Source organism: Gigantopelta aegis, chromosome 14, assembly GCF_016097555.1.
Source record: "Gigantopelta aegis isolate Gae_Host chromosome 14, Gae_host_genome, whole genome shotgun sequence".
Taxonomy (NCBI): domain Eukaryota; kingdom Metazoa; phylum Mollusca; class Gastropoda; order Neomphalida; family Peltospiridae; genus Gigantopelta; species Gigantopelta aegis.
In genome coordinates this window covers 41,982,541-42,005,329 of record NC_054712.1, presented here as the reverse complement: position 1 = coordinate 42,005,329, position 22,789 = coordinate 41,982,541, and the positions used below count along the sequence as shown (strand labels likewise).

The window sequence follows — 22,789 nt, the reverse complement described above, 5'->3', positions numbered from 1 at the left end:
ATCAACCAAACTATATCAGTACTACAACCCCTACCTAAAAGTATTAACTGAAGAAAATGGTACCTTTCATGGCTCATTTTCGGTATAACCAGATGTTTTTACAACATCCCTAGTTTCGCACAAAATTTTAGTACTTTTTTTTTTACATGTACCCCATACATGTTCCAAGCACAAGGCTACTTGACAGTGGTACTAGATGAATTAAAATTGTATACATTTTTAGCCCAGATGAAACTAATTTTTTTTTTACAACCAACACTCACATTTATAACCAATCACAGGACTTGTGGTGTTAACTTCTCTATCAAAAGTTCGGTGCACCTCGAACTTTGACCCAGCCAGAAATTAATTGGTATAGTGCTACTTGTAGGCAGTCATAGACATACAGGCAACCATTTTTGAAGGAGCAGCTGGCTAGTTTTTGGCAGAATAACGAAAATGCCCAAATGTGGATAACGGCATTTATTCATATTAGCATTACCTCCAAACAGCTGTAAAGGGTTGAAAACAAATCACTATGCATTTTTACATGTATTAAAACTACTTTTGTGGGTAGAATGTAATATAGTTAACTGGGAAATTGGAATGGCCACTGCTCTGTATTAGGTACAGATGCTTTTATGACAGCTTTGCCATTTTAAGTCTAATCTCACCGTAAATATATAAAAAAGAAAGAAAACAACAAACCAGATACCAGTTATCACAAAAGATAAATGCATTTAATATGATTTCTTTAAAACACACATTTATACCTACGGATGTGGACAAACATAAAAGTATATAATTTTATACTAGCTATAAAAATCGATGCATTCAAATCAAAGAAGTTCCCATTGTTTTTCTTCACTTTTACAGTTTACGACTGCTTTGAATCACATTTAAATTACCTCATACGAACAAAGAAATACATGTATGGCATAGTACATTCAATAGGTCATTTAATTCAGATTAATACTCCATACAAATTTAAAATGTATAATTGTTAATAGCCAATCATACGCTATTAGTTAAAAATGAATGTATGTGATGTCAAATTGGTTGTGGTTCCAATTCACAGAGGGTATGGAGGGTAAAATAATGTACCCATAAAATCTTGGAAATTAATGGATTATTTTTATAATTTTTACAAAGATGATATTAAGAAAACTGCGTTTAAACTTTGTTTATAGAACATTAATGTATCAAGTTAATGGGGCACCAAATAATTTTGAACAGCGTTGGATAGGGTACAACTGGGCAACCGTGTACTAAACGATTATGATAGCAATATTTATAGCTCCGAGCACAGACTAAAACATACAACTATTAAACAAAATGTTATGTACAGATTGAATGCCAACAAAATGTGATAAATATGTAGACTTTTCCAACTTATATACATCTAGAGAATTAAGAACACACAAATGCACACACACACACACACTGACACAAACGCACATTTTGTTATCACATCCGATAAATATCAACCGAGCCAATTGAGGGATAATAATGATCGTGGACACACAAATGTGGAAAGCTTTGCTGGGACTTGGGGAAAATAAGGGCGCGAGTTGTTCATCAAAGAACGATGACAAAAACAGTTGGTGTACAGCTGACATCAGGAATTCAAATAAATATCCTACAGAATTTCACTTTCAAAAAGTGATCAAAACAAGCAAAAACAGTAAAAATTAATTCACGTCCAAGATAGTGGAATGGATTTGTTTGAATGTTTAATCCATAACTCGCATTCCTTTTCAAACAAAAAGTAATAAAACTTCTTTGTTGCCCTTTTTATAATATAAGTGAAGTGGTGGGTAGGACAGAGGTTTTCGGAGGTGTGAGGGAAGAGAATGGGCTTCTACATATATAAACTGAGTAGGGATAGGCACTTACATCATTCCTGTGCATTGCAATGTCTCCCATATTCCATGATACTGTTAATTAGGCATTACGGCAGTATGTTATCTTCAACTGTATTTGGGCAAGGGGTGAAGATAGGATCAAAATAAGACATTAGCAGGGCTAGATCTGTGTAAGCAAAACCATTCATCAAATCATCTTTAAATATGCAAAGTCCACCATTATTTTTCAACATAAAATTCGCCAATTGTTCCTGAAATTCGCAACTGGCAAATTTGGTGAGTGGCAGAACTAACCCTGCATTAAGTCACCAAATTTGTGAAGATTTACAATTTACCGACAGACCGAATGACGTATGAATGTTGTATCCAAGACTAAAAAACACGATTCTTATTTAAAACAATTTCAGCAAACTGTGAGAAACAGGAGTGTATTTCCAGAGCAAGATGGAAATGTACAAATGACGATCAACCATAACATGACATTATTTACACACACATATTTCCCTCAACTTTAGACATTTTAATACGCAAGCCCAATGAGTCCTTTAAACTGAAAACAAAACTTTACGTTCCCACACCCAAATGATATTGGTTTACTTTTGTTACATTTGCTTCAATTGGCCAGACCAGTTTCTTTTTAAAACAAATTGTGAATAAATTTAACACATAGGACAGGTTAGAAAGAAACTGTTACTGACCATTTAGAGTACCAAATATTAATGATTAAAACAACCACATGGCCATATTCAGGTTACTGAGTTTGTGGGAAGGCTGGTGACAAATACTGAGTTGAGAAGACAAAACAAACTATCACATTTTACAAACTGGAAAAACTAATTTTGTTCGGGCACATTTATAGTTTTTCCATGATACTGGATTACACAATGAAAGAGTCTAAAACAGTGCTCACAAAGCAACAACCATCAATTTCACGTCTTCTGTAATTCGCATCCACATTCACAAAAAAAAATATACAGTTCTACAAGAAATAAATAAATCTCAAAAAAACCCAGTCGCTTCACTGAACATAGATTTGACGTCCCGCACAAAGAACTAATTAAGACGCGGAGAGATTTACGCATAGGTGGAAGATGACGACTACGTCACACACACCGTTGTCAACATCAACAACACCTGCGCCACGGGCCGACTCTGCCCACCGAGAGTGACCGCCCCCAGTGTAGTCGGCCCAACGAGGTTGACTCCCATTTTAGTCGGCACACCAAGGGTGAGCCCAGTGTTACCGGTGATGCTAGCTAGCTGTGTATGTGTTTTCGTGACGACGGCGTGTCGACGGGCGGCGTTATTGATGAGCGCACTGCACGCGTGGTCCGTGGTGGTCCTCGTCATCATCCTCGTCGTAGGCCTCGCCGCGAGCCCGGCCGCTGCTGCGCGTGTCCTCGAAGTCAACCAGGTTCACCTCCTCCACGTTGTCACCCTCAAGCATGTCAACCTCCGTCCTCGCCGGCAACAACGCCTCAAGTGCCTGGAAATAAAAAAACCCACAAAATATATACAAGCGACTCGGTAATAGCAATGCTTCAAGAGCCAGGAAATGATAATAAAAAACTTAAATCCGTATCATTCCAATCTGTAAAGGGGCGGGACATAGCCCATTGGTAAAGTGCTCGCTCGATCCCCGTTGGTGGGCCTATTGGTCTATTTCTCGTTCTAGCCAGTGCACCACGACTGGTATATCAAAGGCCCTCGTATGTACTACCCTGACTGTGGGATTGTGCATATAAAAGATCCCTTGCTGCTAATCGAAAAGAGTAGCCCATGAAGTGGCAACAGGTTTTCTCTCTCAACATCTGTGTAGTCCTTAACCATTTGTCCGATGCCATATAACCATAAATAAAATGTGTCGAGTGCATCGTTAAATAAAACATTTCTTTCTTTCCAATCTGTAAACACTCTTTTGTGGGGCGTGCCTCAGTGGTAAAGCATTCGCATGATGCACGGTCGGTTTGGGATCAAACCCGGTCGGTGTGCACATCGGGCTATTTCTCGTTCCAGCATGTGCACTATCAAATGGGAATATCAAAGACTGTGGTATATGCTATCCTGTGGGATGGTGCATATAACAGATCCCTTGCTATTAATGAAAAAATGTATCTGGTTTCCTCTCTAAGACTATATGTCAAAATGACCATATATTTGACATCCAATAACCGATGATTAATAAATCAATGTGCTCTAGTTAGAGAAGATGATTTTTTACTCGAGATTTTGTTAAATTCTTAGGTTCTGCAGTAATTGTACAACAATTAATGTGAAACAAATGCAATTAAAATGATATGCGGTTTTATTAATGCCCACCTAAAAGGTGTGTGTAACTGGACCAAACTGTAAAAAAACCCACATTTGTAACTTGTACAATCCTAACCTTTAGCTTGTCTTCTGGTATAAAGTTCTGTTTTGGAAACGTGATTTCAAATTTGATATACAGATTTCCCTTCTCAAACGGATTTCTATAGATGGGCATTCCTTCATTCCTTACTGCACGAATCATGCCTGGAAAAAAGAAAAAAGACAAAAAACAGGTTATTTTGGCTTGTCAACTTAGACCACAAAGAATAATGTTGCTACAGGAAACGCAAACCGTAATGTTGCTATAGGAACAAGGAGGAGCTGATTATGCATAATACCGCTATTCTTTGAGCTACTAAAAACTGCATGCACTGACATTCGACATAATACGAAACTTGGAAGAAATGATATTAGAGGATCACCACAATGTTTAATCAACAGCTATTAAGTGTCTAGTATGGTGAATGCTACACATATATTTATATCTGCCGGTGTCTTGGGAGCGAAATTCGCCAACAGACAGAAATGAAAAAGCAACATTTTAAGCAACAATTTAGAAAATTTGAATAAGTTGCACTTGCAGCTGATGTCACAATAATTACACATCTCCCATCTCAGAGTACACTGCCTCACATCTCGTAGCGATTTTGTCGTTCTTTTCCCAGCAATGGTAAACATAACACAGCACCAATTTAACAATGACTTCTACTTGACATCACAGACAATCTAAATTACATAATTGTCACAAAAACAATAATAAAAAAGCCCATGCATCCCACAGCCACGTATAATATATTCTCATCTCCAGTTGGCTCAAAAGCACAAGAGTCTGCAAATCAACAGAAATGATAGGTAAAGTATTAAAGATAACATTATCATATAGTAATAAGAATGTTTTAAATACCATAAGAACCCCTCAACCTCATTGACAAAAACTATGTTCAGGGAGTACAGGATTTTAGCATTTACTCACATATTTTCAATGTAAATGTTTTATTTATAAATAAATAAAATAATGTTGATATGTAAAAGGGTAAGTAGTATGTTCACGGTTTGTTTTTTGTTTTTGTCGTTTTAATAAAAACTTTCTGAGTAGTTAATGTTGTTTAAAAGTTACGCAAAACAATTTATAGTCATGTTTACTTATAAATACGCATTTGTGGCCAGATGTCCTTTGATATGGACGTCGATTTTCATTGCTGTAAAGCAGCCAAATATATTATTAAATAAGTTGCCACAATCTGTTATCAATTCCACAAAATGATCACGAGGTTCTGCCATTGTTGTGAAGCAACAATACACACAAAAACAACCTTTTCGACAAAAAATTCACAGGTATTTGTCACAAAAAAACAAAAGAAAAGAAAGAAAGAAGGTAAAGCAGTCACTTTAAGTTTTGATCAAAACTATTTCCTGTCAGTCACATGACCAAAACTATTTCCTGTCAGTCACATGACCAAAACTATTTCCTGTCAGTCACATGACCAAAACGACAGGAAATACAAATTAGTTAATGCATTGCATATGACATGCAGTGTGTCGGCTAGTACATATATTGCCTGCTGTAGTCAGAAGGTCAGGGAAACAAGAATGAAGATCCTAAACCAGGATTTATTAAAAAACCCCAGAAAAAAACAACAACAGACAGGCAAAAAAGGGCAAACCATTTGGTGTTACCCGATCCTATTCAAGAGAAAGTTACTAGCTGTGGGTAGCAGTACAGAGTCATACATACCTGGATTTATAACGCCCCCTGGTGGGTTTTTGATAAGAAGATCCCGACCGTCAAGATGTTTTAATGTGAAGTGGAATCCACAGAGGGCTTCAGTGAGACCTATAGTGTAGGTACAGAACAAGTCATTGCCCTCACGCGAATAAAAGTCATGTTCCCTTTGTTGTAGAACAATTATCACATCACCTGGCTCCATATCGGGCTGCAACATAAAGTAACATTAGACTAGTTGTATCTCTATACAATCAATAACCCCAATACCCGATTAGTAAATAAACACTAGTAACATTAGACCAGTTGTATCTCTATACAATCAATAACCCCAATACCCGACTAGTAAATAAACACTAGTAACATTAGACTAGTTGTATCTCTATACAATCAATAACCCCAATACCCGATTAGTAAATAAACACTAGTAACATTAGACTAGTTGTATCTCTATACAATCAATAACCCCAATACCCGATTAGTAAATAAACACTAGTAACATTAGACTAGTTGTATCTCTATACAATCAATAACCCCAATACCCGACTAGTAAATAAACACTAGTAACATTAGACTAGTTGTATCTCTATACAATAAATAATCCCAATACCCGACTAGTAAATAAACACTAGTAACATTAGACTAGTTGTATCTCTATACAATCAATAACCCCAATACCCGACTAGTAAATAAACACTAGTAACATTAGACCAGTTGTATCTCTATACAATCAATAACCCCAATACCCGACTAGTAAATAAACACTAGTAACATTAGACCAGTTGTATCTCTATACAATCAATAATCCCAATACCCGACTAGTAAATAAACACTAGTAACATTAGACCAGTTGTATCTCTATACAATCAATAATCCCAATACCCGACTAGTAAATAAACACTAGTAACATTAGACTAGTTGTATCTCTATACAATCAATAATCCCAATACCCGACTAGTAAATAAACACTAGTAACATTAGACCAGTTGTATCTCTCTACAATCAATAATCCCAATACCCGACTAGTAAATAAACACTAGTAACATTAGACTAGTTGTATCTCTATACAATCAATAACCCCAATACCCGATTAGTAAATAACACTAGTAACATTAGACTAGTTGTATCTCTATACAATCAATAACCCCAATACCCGACTAGTAAATAAACACTAGTAACATTAGACTAGTTGTATCTCTATACAATAAATAATCCCAATACCCGACTAGTAAATAAACACTAGTAACATTAGACTAGTTGTATCTCTATACAATCAATAATCCCAATACCCGACTAGTAAATAAACACTAGTAACATTAGACTAGTTGTATCTCTATACAATCAATACAATCAATAATCCCAATACCCGACTAGTAAATAAACACTAGTAACATTAGACTAGTTGTATCTCTATACAATCAATAACCCCAATACCCGATTAGTAAATAAACACTAGTAACATTAGACCAGTTGTATCTCTATACAATCAATAACCCCAATACCCGACTAGTAAATAAACACTAGTAACATTAGACTAGTTGTATCTCTATACAATCAATAATCCCAATACCCGACTAGTAAATAAACACTAGTAACATTAGACCAGTTGTATCTCTATACAATCAATAACCCCAATACCCGACTAGTAAATAACACTAGTAACATTAGACTAGTTGTATCTCTATACAATCAATAACCCCAATACCCGATTAGTAAATAAACACTAGTAACATTAGACCAGTTGTATCTATACAATCAATAACCCCAATACCCGACTAGTAAATAAACACTAGTAACATTAGACCAGTTGTATCTCTATACAATCAATAATCCCAAAACCCGACTAGTAAATAAACACTAGTAACATTAGACCAGTTGTATCTCTATACAATCAATAACCCCAATACCCGACTAGTAAATAAACACTAGTAACATTAGACCAGTTGTATCTCTATACAATCAATAACCCCAATACCCGATTAGTAAATAAACACTAGTAACATTAGACTAGTTGTATCTCTATACAATCAATAACCCCAATACCCGACTAGTAAATAACACTAGTAACATTAGACTAGTTGTATCTCTATACAATCAATAACCCCAATACCCGACTAGTAAATAAACACTAGTAACATTAGACCAGTTGTATCTCTATAAATTAGTTTTGATGAACAAATCACGTACATTTTTATAAAGAGATTACAGAAGAAAAAAAAAGCAAATGAGTCTTGAAAGGGTGATCATACAACTCGCTGAACCTAGAACAGCATTTACCACTGCCTGTTAATGATGCAGCAGATCATTATTAAATGAGTGGTTGTTGTAGCCAACACACAGTAATTAGTACAACATGGTAGTTACTCACCAGCTGGTCCCCCTCTCCTCTGAATGGGATCTTCTGCCCATCCCGCATACCCTTGTCGACGTGGACCTCGAGTATTTTCGTCTCGCTCGTCACCTTCTTGCCCCTACATTCTTTACACCGGTCTTTTTCATTGATCAACTCCCCTGAAATCAAACGCTTCGGGCTCAGTAAATGCATAGAACAAATCTTCTCCAAGGGCAGAGTTTAAAGTTTGTTTTGTTTAACAACACCACTAGAGCACATTGATCATCGGCTATTGGATGTCAAACATTTGGTAATTCTGACTCGAAAATCATTACAGAAAATCCACTACATTTTTCCTAATGCAGCAAGGGATCTTTTATATGCACCACACCACAGACAGGATAGCACATACCACAACCTTTTATATACCAGTCGTGGTGTACTGGTTGGAACAAAACATAACCCAGTGGGCCCAATGACGGGGATCACACCCAAACCGACCACACATCAAGCGATCCAAGGGCAGAGGAAGGAAATGTTTTATTAAATGATGCACTCAACACATTTTATTTACGGTTATATGGCATCGAACATATAGTTAAGGACCCAAGGGCAGAGATGCATTTGATTTGAGAAAAGCAGGAGGCTATTGCGAGATTTTCATCGAAGAACAAGGTCTGCATCTACTGTACCATGTTTATGAGGTTGCACTACAATCCAAAGCTCGAGACAAAATGTGAACGTTTTCACATCTACTAGTTGAAGCCAATCAAGCACAATCTGAAATGTGGCTACCAAAGTTAAAAGTGTGTTTTGTCTAACGACACCACCAACACACACTGATTTATTAATTATCTGCTATTGGATGTCAAACAGTCTTTAGAGAGGAAACCTGCTACACTTTTCTATTAGTAGCAAGGAATTTTTATATGCACCATCCCACAGATAGAAAAGTACATACCATGGCCTTTGCTATATACCAGTCGTGGAGCACTGGCTTGAACGAGAAATAGCCCAATGGGCCCACCGATGTGGATCGATCCTAAACTGACTGTGCATCAAGCAAGTGCTTTACCACTGGACTACATCCCACCCTTGTGGCTACCAAAGACAGATTTTCAAATTCAACCAATAAAGCACTTTTATCATCCATTAAAGGCTTTTGTAGGAGATATCGCGGGCATTATAATTTGCGATATTCTCCAAGGAGATATCGCTTCTTTTGTTACGTCACTGTGTATGTTTCAGCACTAAACCTATCATTAGTGACGCCATACCACCGTCAATTTGCTAGTTAACAAGTCTACTGCTACCAAATACAGTGACATTCAACCCACATTACTAACATTGTTTACAACTGTCGCAAATGAAAAGAATAATAATGGATGATAAAAAGAATACCGCCCTCATGTCTTGTGACATCAGCACTTGTTGATCAAAGTATAAAAATCCTCAGCAAGCATTGAATTTCATACTTTTATCAACTCGTGCTGATAAATTATGAATTGCAAGACACTCGGGGAGTATTCTCTATTGACCGAATGATTTGCTAACTATAGATACCACATCAGCAGCATCCTGGACAGGCTACATTTTCCTATTTCACTTTAAATATAACAGTACTGTTACCTGCCCAAGCATTAGTTAAGAAAACATTAACTGTCGGGGTTTTTTCTTGTAGTGTGTGTATCACTGATTAATATGTAAAATATTTGTTATCAACTTCAAACTGATCAATGGAGTTATTTAATGTAAAACTGAAGACTATAACAGGATTGCTTGCCTACTTGGTGCTTTTTTTTTTCTCAAAGAAAAAAGGTTTTGTTTGCCTACCTTCCCCGTGACACTCGGGACATATAGATTGCATCTGCTGCACCATGCCCGGCCCCAGCTGTCTCATAGTGATCTTCACGCCACGACCCTGGCACGTACGACATTTTGACATTGCACCTTGTTTACCACCCAACCTGAAATACACAAACAGAGCCATGATATACTAACTACATGTCTGTATTCTGAGATGAACATAATAATTTTAATAATGGTTTTATGAGTAAACATTTGGTTTTTTTGCTGCAGAATGAAATAATCATCTTTTGCTTAGAATAATTTCTCGAAGCCAACTGCTAAACAGAGAGAGAGAGAGAGAAAAAGAGAGAGAGAGAGAGAGAGAGAGAGAGAGAGAGAGAGAGAGAGAGAGAGAGAGAGAGAGAGAGAGAGAGAGAGAGAGAGAGAGAGAGAGAGAGAGAGAGAGAGAGAGATCAGATATTTACAAACAGTTGTCAATTTATTACGAACAGTTATTTGTCTTCTATTGTTTACAATACAAATAATCCAGTGTCCAACAAAAAAAAACAATCTGAAAAACTCAAATTTAACACAATTAATTTTGTGATATGATCCAAGTACTAATTAAACAGGAGAGAAAGTCAGGGTCAAAGTTAGTCTTATTTTTGTCTTCCATACATTAACTACATACACCTACAATGCTTTAACACCCATATTTATGAAACAGGCTTCTTAAATTTGGCCTATAACAATTACTGCTTTCAGTCACACAGTCTCATCATGTCCCCCACCTCCAATCCAATCTAACTGGCCTCACCCTCACAACAATACAGGATAGCTCTTTCCACTGAATCAAAGTTATACGGCAGTCCTTAAGGATTGACTATTTCCACAGGGGCGAAAAATTTCTCGCCTTGTCACCATGGTTCATACAGCAATTTAGGTGTTTTTTAAGGTCAATGTAAGTAAAATTTAGGGACTAAAACTTTGCTGTTTGCCATTTGCAACGACCTTCGAACTCAACAAAATAATGGGAGTGTTCGAGTGGGCCGTCGAAATCGACAGAGAACTGTCCTACACATTTTCATTAACATAAATATGTAGAATCCACATAGGCATAAATGTCCGATACAATTCAGGTAATTTTACAATATTCCGTTTTATTTAGTTTGCACTGAGATTAAGACTCTTGATTACTATTTTAGAAACATGTTTTATTTTAGAATGACCAATCAAGCGCTCCCCAAAGTTACAAACAATGACGATGTTTTACGAATGAATCGTTGGTATCATTTTGGCAATGTTTCCAGAAGAAGAAAAATGTCTATCGATTATTTGGCCAATTTAGGGTCTTTTGTGAATATGCCTGTAAAATCTAGGACTTTTTAGGGCTAGATCATTAAAATTGGGTTTTTAAAGCAACCCTTCAAATTTAGGGCCTTTTCAAGCATGTGTGAACTCTGGTCAAGCACTGATATTGTTAATATATTTATTCAAAATTACTGTGAATTGGTACACTGGGAGCAATTGCTCTCCTACATAATTTCAGGAGAGCAGTTTCTTGCTCACCATTGATTTTCAAACCACAAGCACCGATATGGTTTCATTCACAAGAAAGTAACTTGTTTCTTTTTTGTTTGCACCAAGTGGGTTTGAGGTGGGGCTGACCAAAGTAAATGCACATAACGTTAGATGTCATGTTACGATATAAAAAGGCAAAATATCCTCACCACAATCATAAAATCCACAAATGAAGCTATATTACGAAATGCTTACCCATTACACTTTTTGCAAATTATTGTTTTACTGAGTTGCAGCTTTGCTGTTTTGCCATTGTAAAGATCTTCTAGCGAAACTCTGAAAGAAAACGAAACACACAAAACAGTGTAAAGTTTGGTTCGGTTTAACGACACCACTGGCGCACAATGATCCGTTACTCGTCAGCTATTCACTACTGGGTCACAAGCATTCATCTATTCAGGCCTTGGTGAAATGAAATGTTGCATAATCCATTAATAAGATACACCCAGAAACAAATTATTGTAAAAACAGAAATCTGTTGGCTTTGGGTTTTTTAAAAATTAAAGTGTGCAAAATAAAGTATATTTATTGGAATTTAATGTTTTGTGCAAACAGTAAAGATCTCTTCCTACCTCAGTGGGTGCATTGTGTCTTCTCCTCGTTTCCGACGGTTACGCCCCCCAGACATAGCACCCATACCCGGAAAGCCGAAAAAGCCTCCAAACAGATCGTCAAACAGACCACCTCCAAATCCTGAACCTGAAATACAATAACAATGATCACAACATGGTAACAGTGTCATATCTCACTTGCTACAAGTGACATTGCTTTTACTGTAAACATCCACTCGTGTCCACAAATTCATATAAAACTATTTAAATATTTTATTTGTTGGTATCTTCACAAGCATATAAACTGTACTCTCTTTAGCCTTGCCCATGCACTCCATGTTAAATAGACTCGTAAAAAATGTCGGATCGGAAAGGAATAGGATTTATTCTAGTGAAAGCTGGGATTACTGCCCCGTTCCTAATATACGTCTTCTACACTAAAGCACATTGATTTATTAATCCTCGGCTATTGGATGTCAAACATTTGGTTATTCTGACATAGTATTAGAGAGAAAACCCACATTTTTTTCCAGTAGTAGCAAGGGATCTTTTATATGGACCATCCCACAGATACGACAGCACATACCACAACCTTTGATATACCAGTCGTGGTGCATTGGCTCCGTAACATGTTTTTAAACACAACCGCGACAATTATTTCACTAAACAAGAAGAACCAAAGATAATGTTTCAAAACATTTGAGTTACCTCCTCCTGCGCCTTCCTTGAGCCCCTGCAGGCCATATCTGTCGTAGGTCTCCCGTTTCTCCGAACTCGACAACACCTCGTAAGCAAAACTTATCTCCTTGAACTGAAAACATCAACACACAATAAGCTAAGTAATACCACACAGTGCTCTCGTCTCAGATGGTTACTCAAAAGCACTGCCTGTTGTGAGCAAGGTTTTATCATCCTAGAGTTTGCTTACATACATGTACATGCCACAACCTCATGTATGTTTCTCGGCAAGCCTTGTCCTGGGTCGAAAGTTCCATCACCTCAGATGTACTTTCTCTATCCCACATGACGGAGTCGTTTTTCTTCCATCCATTCAATAAGTAAAACATTATTTTACACAAAAAAAAAAAGATTGCTGAAAATTAACTTCTTTATATGACTGTTTTATCATATTTTCTGCGTCTGTTTCATGTTAAATGCAATTTAACATTAAAAATGAATCTTAAATAATGAAGGTTTTAATAACAAAATATTGATCTAAAACTAACCAACTCGCATTAATATGATGTCATATATTACCAATGCTGTAATACACCCCCCCCCCCCCCCCCCGTATTAAATTTATTCCGCATGGGCTGACATCATGGAATGGGTCTGTCTTGCATGGCTAGGGATGGGAGAAAATAACGTTTGAAACGATACCAACGAGCTTTTAAAAATGACCTATTGGTTTAATTGACCACTGAATATATAGTAATAGTGGACTGGAATTAACGTTTCGTATACAATTTACAAAAACATGTTGAATTAAGCTTGAGATTATATGATGTGTTTCAGTATCATCAATATCATATATTAGGAATAAAAATTGTATTATGCTCGGCTCTGGTATATATATATATTTCTTACCTTCTCTCCTGCCTCGGGATTTTTGTCTGGGTGGTATTCCTTCGCAAGCCTGTAGTATGCCTAAAATATAACGTATTTTAACAATCAGTTTTTAGTTTTACACATGTATGTAGATCAGTCACACACACATTCAGTTACCAATCATTCACTATTGCTAATAACTGCCACAGACGGGATGTATCACAGCAAAACTGCTACTTACGTATTTAAACAAGGCATCAGGGGTGGGAATTGGTGAACTCTAAAAAAGAGAAAATCTAGAGGGTTCCGGGAAATTCTTTTAATCCTAGGTTAAAATCTGTGCCATCTGACACATTTTGGAGACAAAAATAATTAAAATGCGAGAAACGCAATGTTTTATGAGGGGAAAACCGCGGATCCGAGAAGAATTCCCACCCCTGAGGCATTAAACAGTTGTTAATTCCTTGTTACATTCTTTTCACCAGTGTTCTTGCTGGATCATTTTAGGGGGTGCTTTGATGACCCTTTATTTTGCAACCACAATCAACAGAGTGTATGGGAGAGGCAGGGTGGGGGGGGGGGGGGGGGGGGAGAGAAGGTGGGTGCCTCCCCCAGAAAGAAAATGGGTTACGTTTAGGGTTAGGAAAATCATACAGTAATGATAAGTCATTAATTTTGTCAAGTTAACTTAAAAAAAAAATCTGCAAAAATGTTTGGGTATGGCACCATCCCATTTTACCCTCTAGCAGAAAGAAATGTTTTATTTAACGATGCACTCAACACATTGTATTTATGGTTATATATGGCGTCAGACATATGGTTAAGGACCACACAGAGATTGAGAGAGGAAACCAGCTGTCGCCACTTCATGGGCTACTCTTTTCGATTAGCAGCAAGGTATTTTTTATATACACCATCCCCCAGATATACCAGTTGTGGTGCACTGGCTGGAACGAGAAATAGTCCAATGGGCCCACCGACAGGGATCGATCCCAGACCGACCAAGCGATTGACCACTGGACTAATATCCCGCCCCCCTCTAGCAGAAACCCTGATGTATAAGCAAGTTTTAGAGATTGCTATGCAATCCCAAATGGTAACTAGATAGAAAGAAGAGTTAAAATGGGACATATCCATAAAAAAAAGACTAGAACTTTAATCAATAAACCACTACTTCTCAGATGCATGTGCATTTTTAAAAATATGAACAACATAATTTTTGGAATTAGAAACACCAGGAAAAAAGAAAGAAATGTTTTATTTAACGACGCACTCAACACATTTTATTTACGGTTATATGGCGTCAGACATATGGTTAAGGACCACACAGATTTTGAGAGGAAACCCACTGTCGCCACATAGGCTACTCTTTTACGACAGGCAGCAAGGGATTTTCCCACAGGCAGGATAGCACAAACCATGGCCTTCGTTGAACCAGTTATGGATCACTGGTCGGTGCAAGTGGTTTACACCTACCCATTGAGCCTTGCAGAGCACTCACTCAGGGTTTGGAGTCGGTATCTGGATTAAAAAATGGGATCCGAACCCAGTACCTACCAGCCTGTAGACCGATGGCTAACCACGACGCCGGTAAAGAAACACCAGGATGACCAAAAATATTTGGGTTCTACGGAAAAGGATAATTTAACCTTCTGTATACAGTGCATTCCCCAATTCATATTTCCTGCCGTTTTGCACACGACACTCACCGGAAACGGAAATATAATTAAAGAAAAAAGATTTTTTTTCAAAATGGTGGCTTTTGTTATGATTTTTTCAAATGAAAATACCTTGAAATTTTGAGTTCAAAAAGTGGTTTTCGGCAAGTATTTTCGCTCGACAACAATGGCGGTCATTTTCAGGGATCGATAGCTGATTGTGACAGCTAATTTGATAATAAATTTGATAGTTTTACCAACAACGAAAATTACCAAATATTGCAATATGAATCGTAGTTAGGGTTTAAAAAAAAATTCTGGTCAGAAAACCACTGTTATCGGGAATAATGGACATAAATACTGGACAGCTGGCCACAAATGCCTGTAAGTAAACGCAACTTTTTCGATGTTTTGCCCAATTTTAATCATCATTAGCCGATCTAAAATAATAAAAATTAAAAAAAAAGACACGAAAATAATACTTACCGATTCATATATGAACTTTATTTCATGTATTTATAAAACATTTAAGTGAATATATGTGAGTAAAAATTATAAACGTGTACCCACTCAATGTGGTTTTTGTTAAAAATGAATCCAGTAGTCTAAAGGTTAAACAATAAAACAGTGTTTCCCCTAGAGGGCAGAAGGACCCCACGAATTTCCTTACCGGGACCGTAAAAACTGTAACCATTAAAAAAAGGGACTCACCTCAGCGAATTCGCTGATATCATATTTTTTTTAAATACAAATACTAGTAGTCATAAATATACTAGTATTCCCCAAATATGTACATTGTTAGAGCCGGATGGCCAGTGAGTTAGAAACAAATCAACCATCAAATGAAAAAAAAAATCAACCAACATCGATCATATGTAAAAAAAAAAAAAAAAAGAATAAAGGATCTGCAAGTCAATACTTTTAATTTTCTTCCATATGCCACAGTTCACTAATGAATATATGGTCACCAGTAATCTATGCCCCATCCCTGAAATGAACACACCTACTGACATAATTTTATTCAAGTCCAAGTTAAGCAATATCTATTGACGCCATTTTCCTGTAACTAATAAGTGACTGGCATCCAAACAGTCGTTACTCTAACACAGTGCAGGTGTAATCAGGTAAACGGTGACCAATCAGGTCAGGTTTTTTAAAACTTGCACATAACCATTTTTTTTTTTACAAACTTCCAAATACATTTTTTTTTTTTAATTACATTAAAACATTACGTAATTAAATTTGCAAGACTTGCAAGAAATTATATTCAAGTACATTATATGATGAATTAACACAAATATAAAAATGTACCTTCATATATATATACTCTTCAAAAAAAGAAACGCAAAAGGGTACAAATGGGTTATAACTCCGATTTTATGTTTCCTACCGGTTCATGCTTTGTGAATATAAGGTCATTGCATGTCCTCAAACACATTCCCACGGTTACATTCGATAAAACGCAGCTACTGTAAAATAAAGTTTCAAAATGTGAATATTTGCAAAAACGCAGCCACGTGCAAACCATGTCACCACTGCACGTGCGTTGTCTGCACGTGCAACATGAACACCGACAGTATAAAAGTGCAGGGTGTTCGCTTGCCTGGCCTCTGTATCTGGCCGACAGTTGACAATCCAGGGCATGCCACGTCTCAGTGAACCGCAGAGAAACAATGCCATCGGCCGACTAGACGCAGGCGAATCCAGAACGGCCGTTGCCAGGGCATTCCATGTGTCCCCAAGCACCATCTCCAGACTGTGGGACTGTTACCAGCAACATGGATCAACACGTGACCTCCCTAGATCCGGTCGACCACGGGTCACTACCCCCGGGCAGGACCGCTACATCCGGGTACGCCACCTTCGGGAACGATTGACTACTGCCACCTCCACAGCCGCAGCAATACCAGGTTTGCGCAGGATATCCGACCAGACCGTACGGAACCGCCTACGTGAGGTAGGAATTCGTGCCAGACGTCCAGTTCGAGGTGTCATCTTAACACCACAACACCGTCAACTCCCGACTGCAGTGGTGCCAGATTCATCGACAATGGCCTCAACTGCGATGGAGACAGGTGTGGTTCAGTGACGAGTCCCGATTTCTGCTCCGACGTCATGATGGAAGATGTCGCGTGTATAGGCGTCGTGGTGAACGTTATGCGGCAAACTGTGTGCAGGAAGTGGACAGATTCGGCGGGGGTAGTGTCATGGTGTGGGCAGCCATCTCACACATTGGCAGAACTGACCTGGTCCACGTGCAGGGCAACCTGAATGCACAGGGCTACATTGACCAGATCCTCCGGCCACACATCGTTCCAGTTATGGCCAACGCCAACGCAGTGTTCCAACATGACAACGCCAGGCCTCACACAGCACGTCTCACAACGGCTTTCCTACAGAACAACAACATTAATGTCCTTCCTTGGCCATCGATATCACCGGATTTGAACCCAATTGAGCATCTATGGGACGAGTTGGACCGACGCCTCCGACAACCACAGCCCCAGACCCTGCCCGAGCTGGCAGCAGCCCTGCAGGCCGAGTGGGCCACCATCCCCCGGGACGTCATCCGTACTCTGGTTGCTTCAATGGGCAGGCGGTGCCAGGCAGTTGTCAACACACGCGGAGGCCACACCCGGTATTGACTCCAGATGACCTTGACCTTGGTGGTGTGTCTTATCACTTACTCACAATGGACTAGAGTGAATTGTGAACAATCCTGCAACATTTGGTAATTATCGGACTCACCATTCAATAATGAAATCAATTCTCCAAATGTTACGACAATGTGGTTTTGCGTTTCTTCTTTTGAAGAGTATATATATATATATATATATATATATATATATAAAAGAGAGAAAATAAAAGAATTTTATTACCAATTTGTGGGAGTATTATACTATGAGCCTTTTAAACTGATACAATTTTTGCTAACAATTTTTTTTTTTGTAGGGAGGTGAAGTGACTTCCCATTTTATTGTTTAATGTTTAATTTTATTAATTTGTTTAATGCTTCATTCATTAATTACCTTTGTTTTACTCTAATAGCCAATAAATGTTTTTTTTAGCATATTTGTTTTACATAAAGTATCAACCTGTTGTGTAAAGTAACAAACTATCAGACACAATCTCAGTTATATCAGTATTTGAAATTGTACAATGAAAAATGATTTACTTTCTTTCATTGGCTTTATCAGTGATTAAAATTTAGCAAGTGAATTTTTAAGCATGACTAGTAAATTTTTAAACCACTGGTCAGTGTAGGAAGTGAATTTTTTTTATTTTTTTAAATTTAGAACCCTTGATACACATGTACACAAGTAGAGATAGTGGATATTCAATCATCGCTAGTGAATTTTATAAATCACCAATCCCATGGTTTGTGAATTTTATTTAAATTCTAGAAGACCTGGATTTTAGTTTAAAAAATACTAGTAAATGACAATCAATAATCCAGTAATATGTATTATCTGTTTGTGCTTAGTCTAATAATTTTATACTTCCTGCAATGTACATGCTATGAACACTCAATGTTTAGAGTTCAGTGACCAAGATGGTACACACTTAATGCTGGTACATTACATGCATTTCCGTATCATGCACAATGGCGCTGAGGTTCAAATAGTAGTGAAATACTTGATAATAAAAATGCAGTTACTATTTTAATATTTATTTTTAATCTGTTTTCAGTTCACAAAGTATATTTTATTTTTAACAATAAGGAAAAAAAACCCATCTTGAAAAAAGAAATCCAATATAGTCCACAGCGAAAACAAATGCTGCAGAGAATTCCAAGGGCTGCATATGCCATGCGACCATACTGGTTGCAATGTAGATGGCTGTTTACATTTAACTAGTTTATGAATAAATTTGTTTTAGGGACTGTAGCAAAATTATATGAAGCCAAAAGAGACTAAAAATCATTTAGTCTCTCTGCACCCCCCCCCCCCCCCCCCCCCCCCCCCCCCCCCCCGAACCCAAGTCACTAAAATAAGAGCAACTTTGGCTTCACATTGGTGGAGGTGCCCAAGGTGCTATATGAACCAGTTTGTTTTTGTTGAAAGAGACAGGGAAAGCTTTACCCCCTGTTTACCTTTAACAAAAACAAAATAAAGAATATCTAGATATAAATAAAAAGAATGTTCTGGGTTTTTTTTAATTCTCTTTAATAAAATGAAAGTTTTGATAAAACCAACTAATCAGGATAGCTTCTTGGTTCCGTTGGTGAATTTGCTGAACAGGTTCACCTGTCTAGCAGGCATTTTGGCGGTTTTAATTCTCAGAACAAATGCGGAAACATTTCCTCGCAGTACGTCATACAGTGTGGCCAATCTACATCATAACCAACAGGGTTTCCGTAAACAGCACACGGGCTACATTTCGAATACCTACAAAGAGTTTTGATAAATCTCGAGTGCGTTCAGCGTAATGGCACTCTTTCGAGATAATCTTAAAAACGGCAATACATATTGTCGAAGGAAACATGGCGGAAAAAACCCTTAATATATCTAATGCCTCTGCATTTTATTTCATGTAATTTGAGAAAGTATTTTGTGAGATATTAATACAATTGTAATTAAAATACAACCGATTGCAGTCGAAAAAACTACATCACTACGTTGTTTTTTTAATGTAAATTGGCCACACTGTCCTATTTCGGCTGTGTTCAACTTCAAGATGCATTGTAAAAACATGCGCTGTACATGGTTTCCACATCTGGTTTGGTATTGTCGTCTGCAGTGAAAAGTGTATTAACATTTGAAACTACACAGATAGTTTTTCAACTCCTTTTTTATTTTTAGAGGGTGAAGCCTTGTTTTCCAAAAAAGATGAAATGACCCTAGTGAATTCTTTGACCCCCTCTAGATGAAAATTTAGTCTCTTTTGGCTTTAAAATACTTTTGCTACGGTCCCTTAAATTGGTCACTTTTAATAGTCAAATACTAGGAAATAGTCCTTTTATCTGTTAACAGACTAAAGATTATTTCCAACGTAAGACCTGAGAAAGATTGTTGTGTGCTCTTCCTATCAATAGATTAGAAGTACATTTTTTAAAATTTTTGATAGATTATACTACTTAAGAGAACAGCCGTTAAAAATTTGTCAAAGTACATAACTACATTGTCTAATTATAAAAAGATTTTTAACCCATAACCATCTAAAGAGGGCACTTATGATTCATTTTGTTTTTATTACATACCCTAAAATTATATTTTAGCATAAAGCCTGGTTGTGATTAGGGTTGGGGTGGAATCCGAGTCGTTTCGCCCCAAAACAATTTCGTCCTTATCCATCTTCGACCTGAGACTGAGTCGTTTCGTCCCCCGGTAAGGTCATTTCGCCCTTTATCCGGGTTGTTTCACCCCAGGTGTATTTTGATCTAAATATTTGTGGCTTGTGTCCTCTCCCGTATGCCATTTTCTGTTGTGAAGAGATTATATCAATATGGTGTGTTGTAGTCTAATATTGACACTCCCGTAAACCGTGCTTGAACCTTCAAATTAAATACAGTTTTGGTTGGTTGCAAATGAACTTTTTTTAAAATAGTCATATTAAAATTGTTTGTGTACAATATAAAGACACAAACACTAAAATTAATTATCACTAGCAGTTGCAAATATTACATATTATATCTTTAGCCATAGCTCGCTACCATGATTTATTTATTTCTGTTAAAATAGCTCTTTGCTGAAAAAAACAGACAATAGTTATATGAGGGTGGGAGAGGCAGGGCGAAATGACACGCTTGGAGGACAAACCTAGCCGGGACGAAACTTAGGTCAAATCTGGATACAGGCGATACAACCTGATGTACCATTGGTGTGGACCATTAGGCTATGGTTAGGGCTAGAAGAAAACTGGTGGAAATATTTCCTATGTAACCACAATTTTTGAAGGCAATTGCCCCCTAACCACTCACAAGAAAAAAAAAGTGCCATTTTAATTCTTTATTCATAAATTTTATATATATATTTTTTGTGCCTGTTGAAAATACCCCATATTACTGTGGCCTGGTGGTATTTTTATTTTACTATTACCACTACTCAGTTTCAAATAGGCGCGGCCCCCGTACTCAGTTTCGGCCAAGGTGCAGCACTGCTGGCCGTTCTAATGATCCCATATGACCGTGGATTCACGTAACTATGACCAAGGATGACGAAACGGAAACAATTTATCAAAATGTCTTTGTCATCTTGTAAAAAAAACATTCTACACCATCGAATTCATAATATTAGTCAGCCCCCAAATTAAACCACTGACTTCTTTTGAAACTATGGAAAATGTATCCAGCGATTTAACAACAATACCTTTTTGATTTCCGAATCTGAAGCATTTTTCCCCACACCCAAAATATCATACAACTTTGTGTCGGCCATCTTACACGAGGTTCTGACGTCACTAAGTCAACCAATCGCAGCGCTGTGCGTTCGTTTCTGGAACTTTCAGGTTTCAGGGGAGTTCACCTAAGAAGAAAGGAAAAACATTTGTTTAACGACACCTGAGCACATTTTACGCCCAGACCCGTGTGCATGAAATTATGTAAAGTGCAGACACAGGGTGGGGTGAGGTCTAGCGATCGAACTTTCTAGCGAGCTCGAGTCATGCTCCCCTGGAAAATATAAATAAAAAATTAAAAAAAAAAAATTGCTTGGAGTAGGAAGAGGTTTCGATTTCCAATGCAGGCGTGTGTGCAAGGCGTTTAACAGGAGGGATTCCAGATTGTGGCAAAAGACGTTTATGGGAGGGGGGGGGGGGGGGGGTTGAGTAATGCGCCCACAGAAAATACATTTTAAAAAGAACATTTGCTTGAACATGGAGGGGTTTCCATCACCAACCCCCCACCCATCCCACCCATCTTCTGCACGCACCTGAAGGGCAGGATTGTTTTCCATCCTAACCAGTGGTGTCTTGACTATGGAAAAATACACATTAAAATTTCTCATTGTTTTTAGGAATATTTTATTTCACGAGGCTGTTTTCTTTTCTCATCTAGACAAAGCGTTGAAACAGCACACACACACACACGCGCACACGCACACGCACGCGCACACACACACATACATCGAGAGAGAGAGAGAGAGAGAGAGAGAGAGAGAGAGAGAGAGAGAGAGAGAGAGAGAGAGAGAGAGAGAGAGAGAGAGAGAGACACCTACACATCAACAGGCGCGTGTGAAGAGGAGAACCTCGAAAAGTACCATACATAACCATGTCAAATCAAATGAGATATTATTTCCAGATATTTATTTTGATATATGGGACATTTATATAAAACATTTTGAGGTGTCTTCCATTACAATTTTGGAGCTTCGAAGAACAATATATAACCGTATATCACTATAAGATTGCTGTTATTATGTTTATTATATTTCCTGTCTTATGTTTGTTATTGAGAACATTTCTGAACTATATTTCAGGGTAAAAGGATACATAGCTCTATATGGGTCATTCAACAG

At 37.6% G+C, this 22,789-nt stretch overlaps 1 protein-coding gene across 1 annotated transcript; it reads right to left on the bottom strand.

Moving 5' to 3' along the window:
- Positions 1 to 691: 691 nt before the first annotated feature.
- LOC121387987 (dnaJ homolog subfamily A member 2-like) lies at positions 692 to 21,753 on the bottom strand. The gene is made up of 10 exons (XM_041519174.1): positions 21,644 to 21,753; positions 13,717 to 13,776; positions 12,838 to 12,940; positions 12,151 to 12,277; positions 11,774 to 11,854; positions 10,043 to 10,176; positions 8,246 to 8,388; positions 5,890 to 6,088; positions 4,231 to 4,358; positions 692 to 3,330 (listed from the first exon to the last, which is right to left on the bottom strand). Exons 1-10 carry the CDS (start codon positions 21,710 to 21,712, stop codon positions 3,148 to 3,150), a joined length of 1,227 nt encoding a protein of 408 aa, XP_041375108.1. The 5' UTR covers positions 21,713 to 21,753; the 3' UTR covers positions 692 to 3,147.
- Between the last annotated feature and the right edge of the window lie 1,036 nt (positions 21,754 to 22,789).

What these genes read in the sequence shown, in the direction of transcription:
- LOC121387987 (XM_041519174.1), bottom strand. Translation starts at nt 21,712, where the DNA reads ATGGCCGACACAAAGTTGTATGATATTTTGGGTGTGGGGAAAAATGCT. An exon ending in CAAGGAAGGCGCAGGAGGAG is followed by an intron (nt 12,278 to 12,837) that starts GTAACTCAAATG and finishes ATTGTATTTCAG; the next exon opens with GTTCAGGATTTGGAGGTGGT. An exon ending in GAGGAGAGGGGGACCAGCTG is followed by an intron (nt 6,089 to 8,245) that starts GTGAGTAACTAC and finishes TTTATGTTGCAG; the next exon opens with CCCGATATGGAGCCAGGTGA.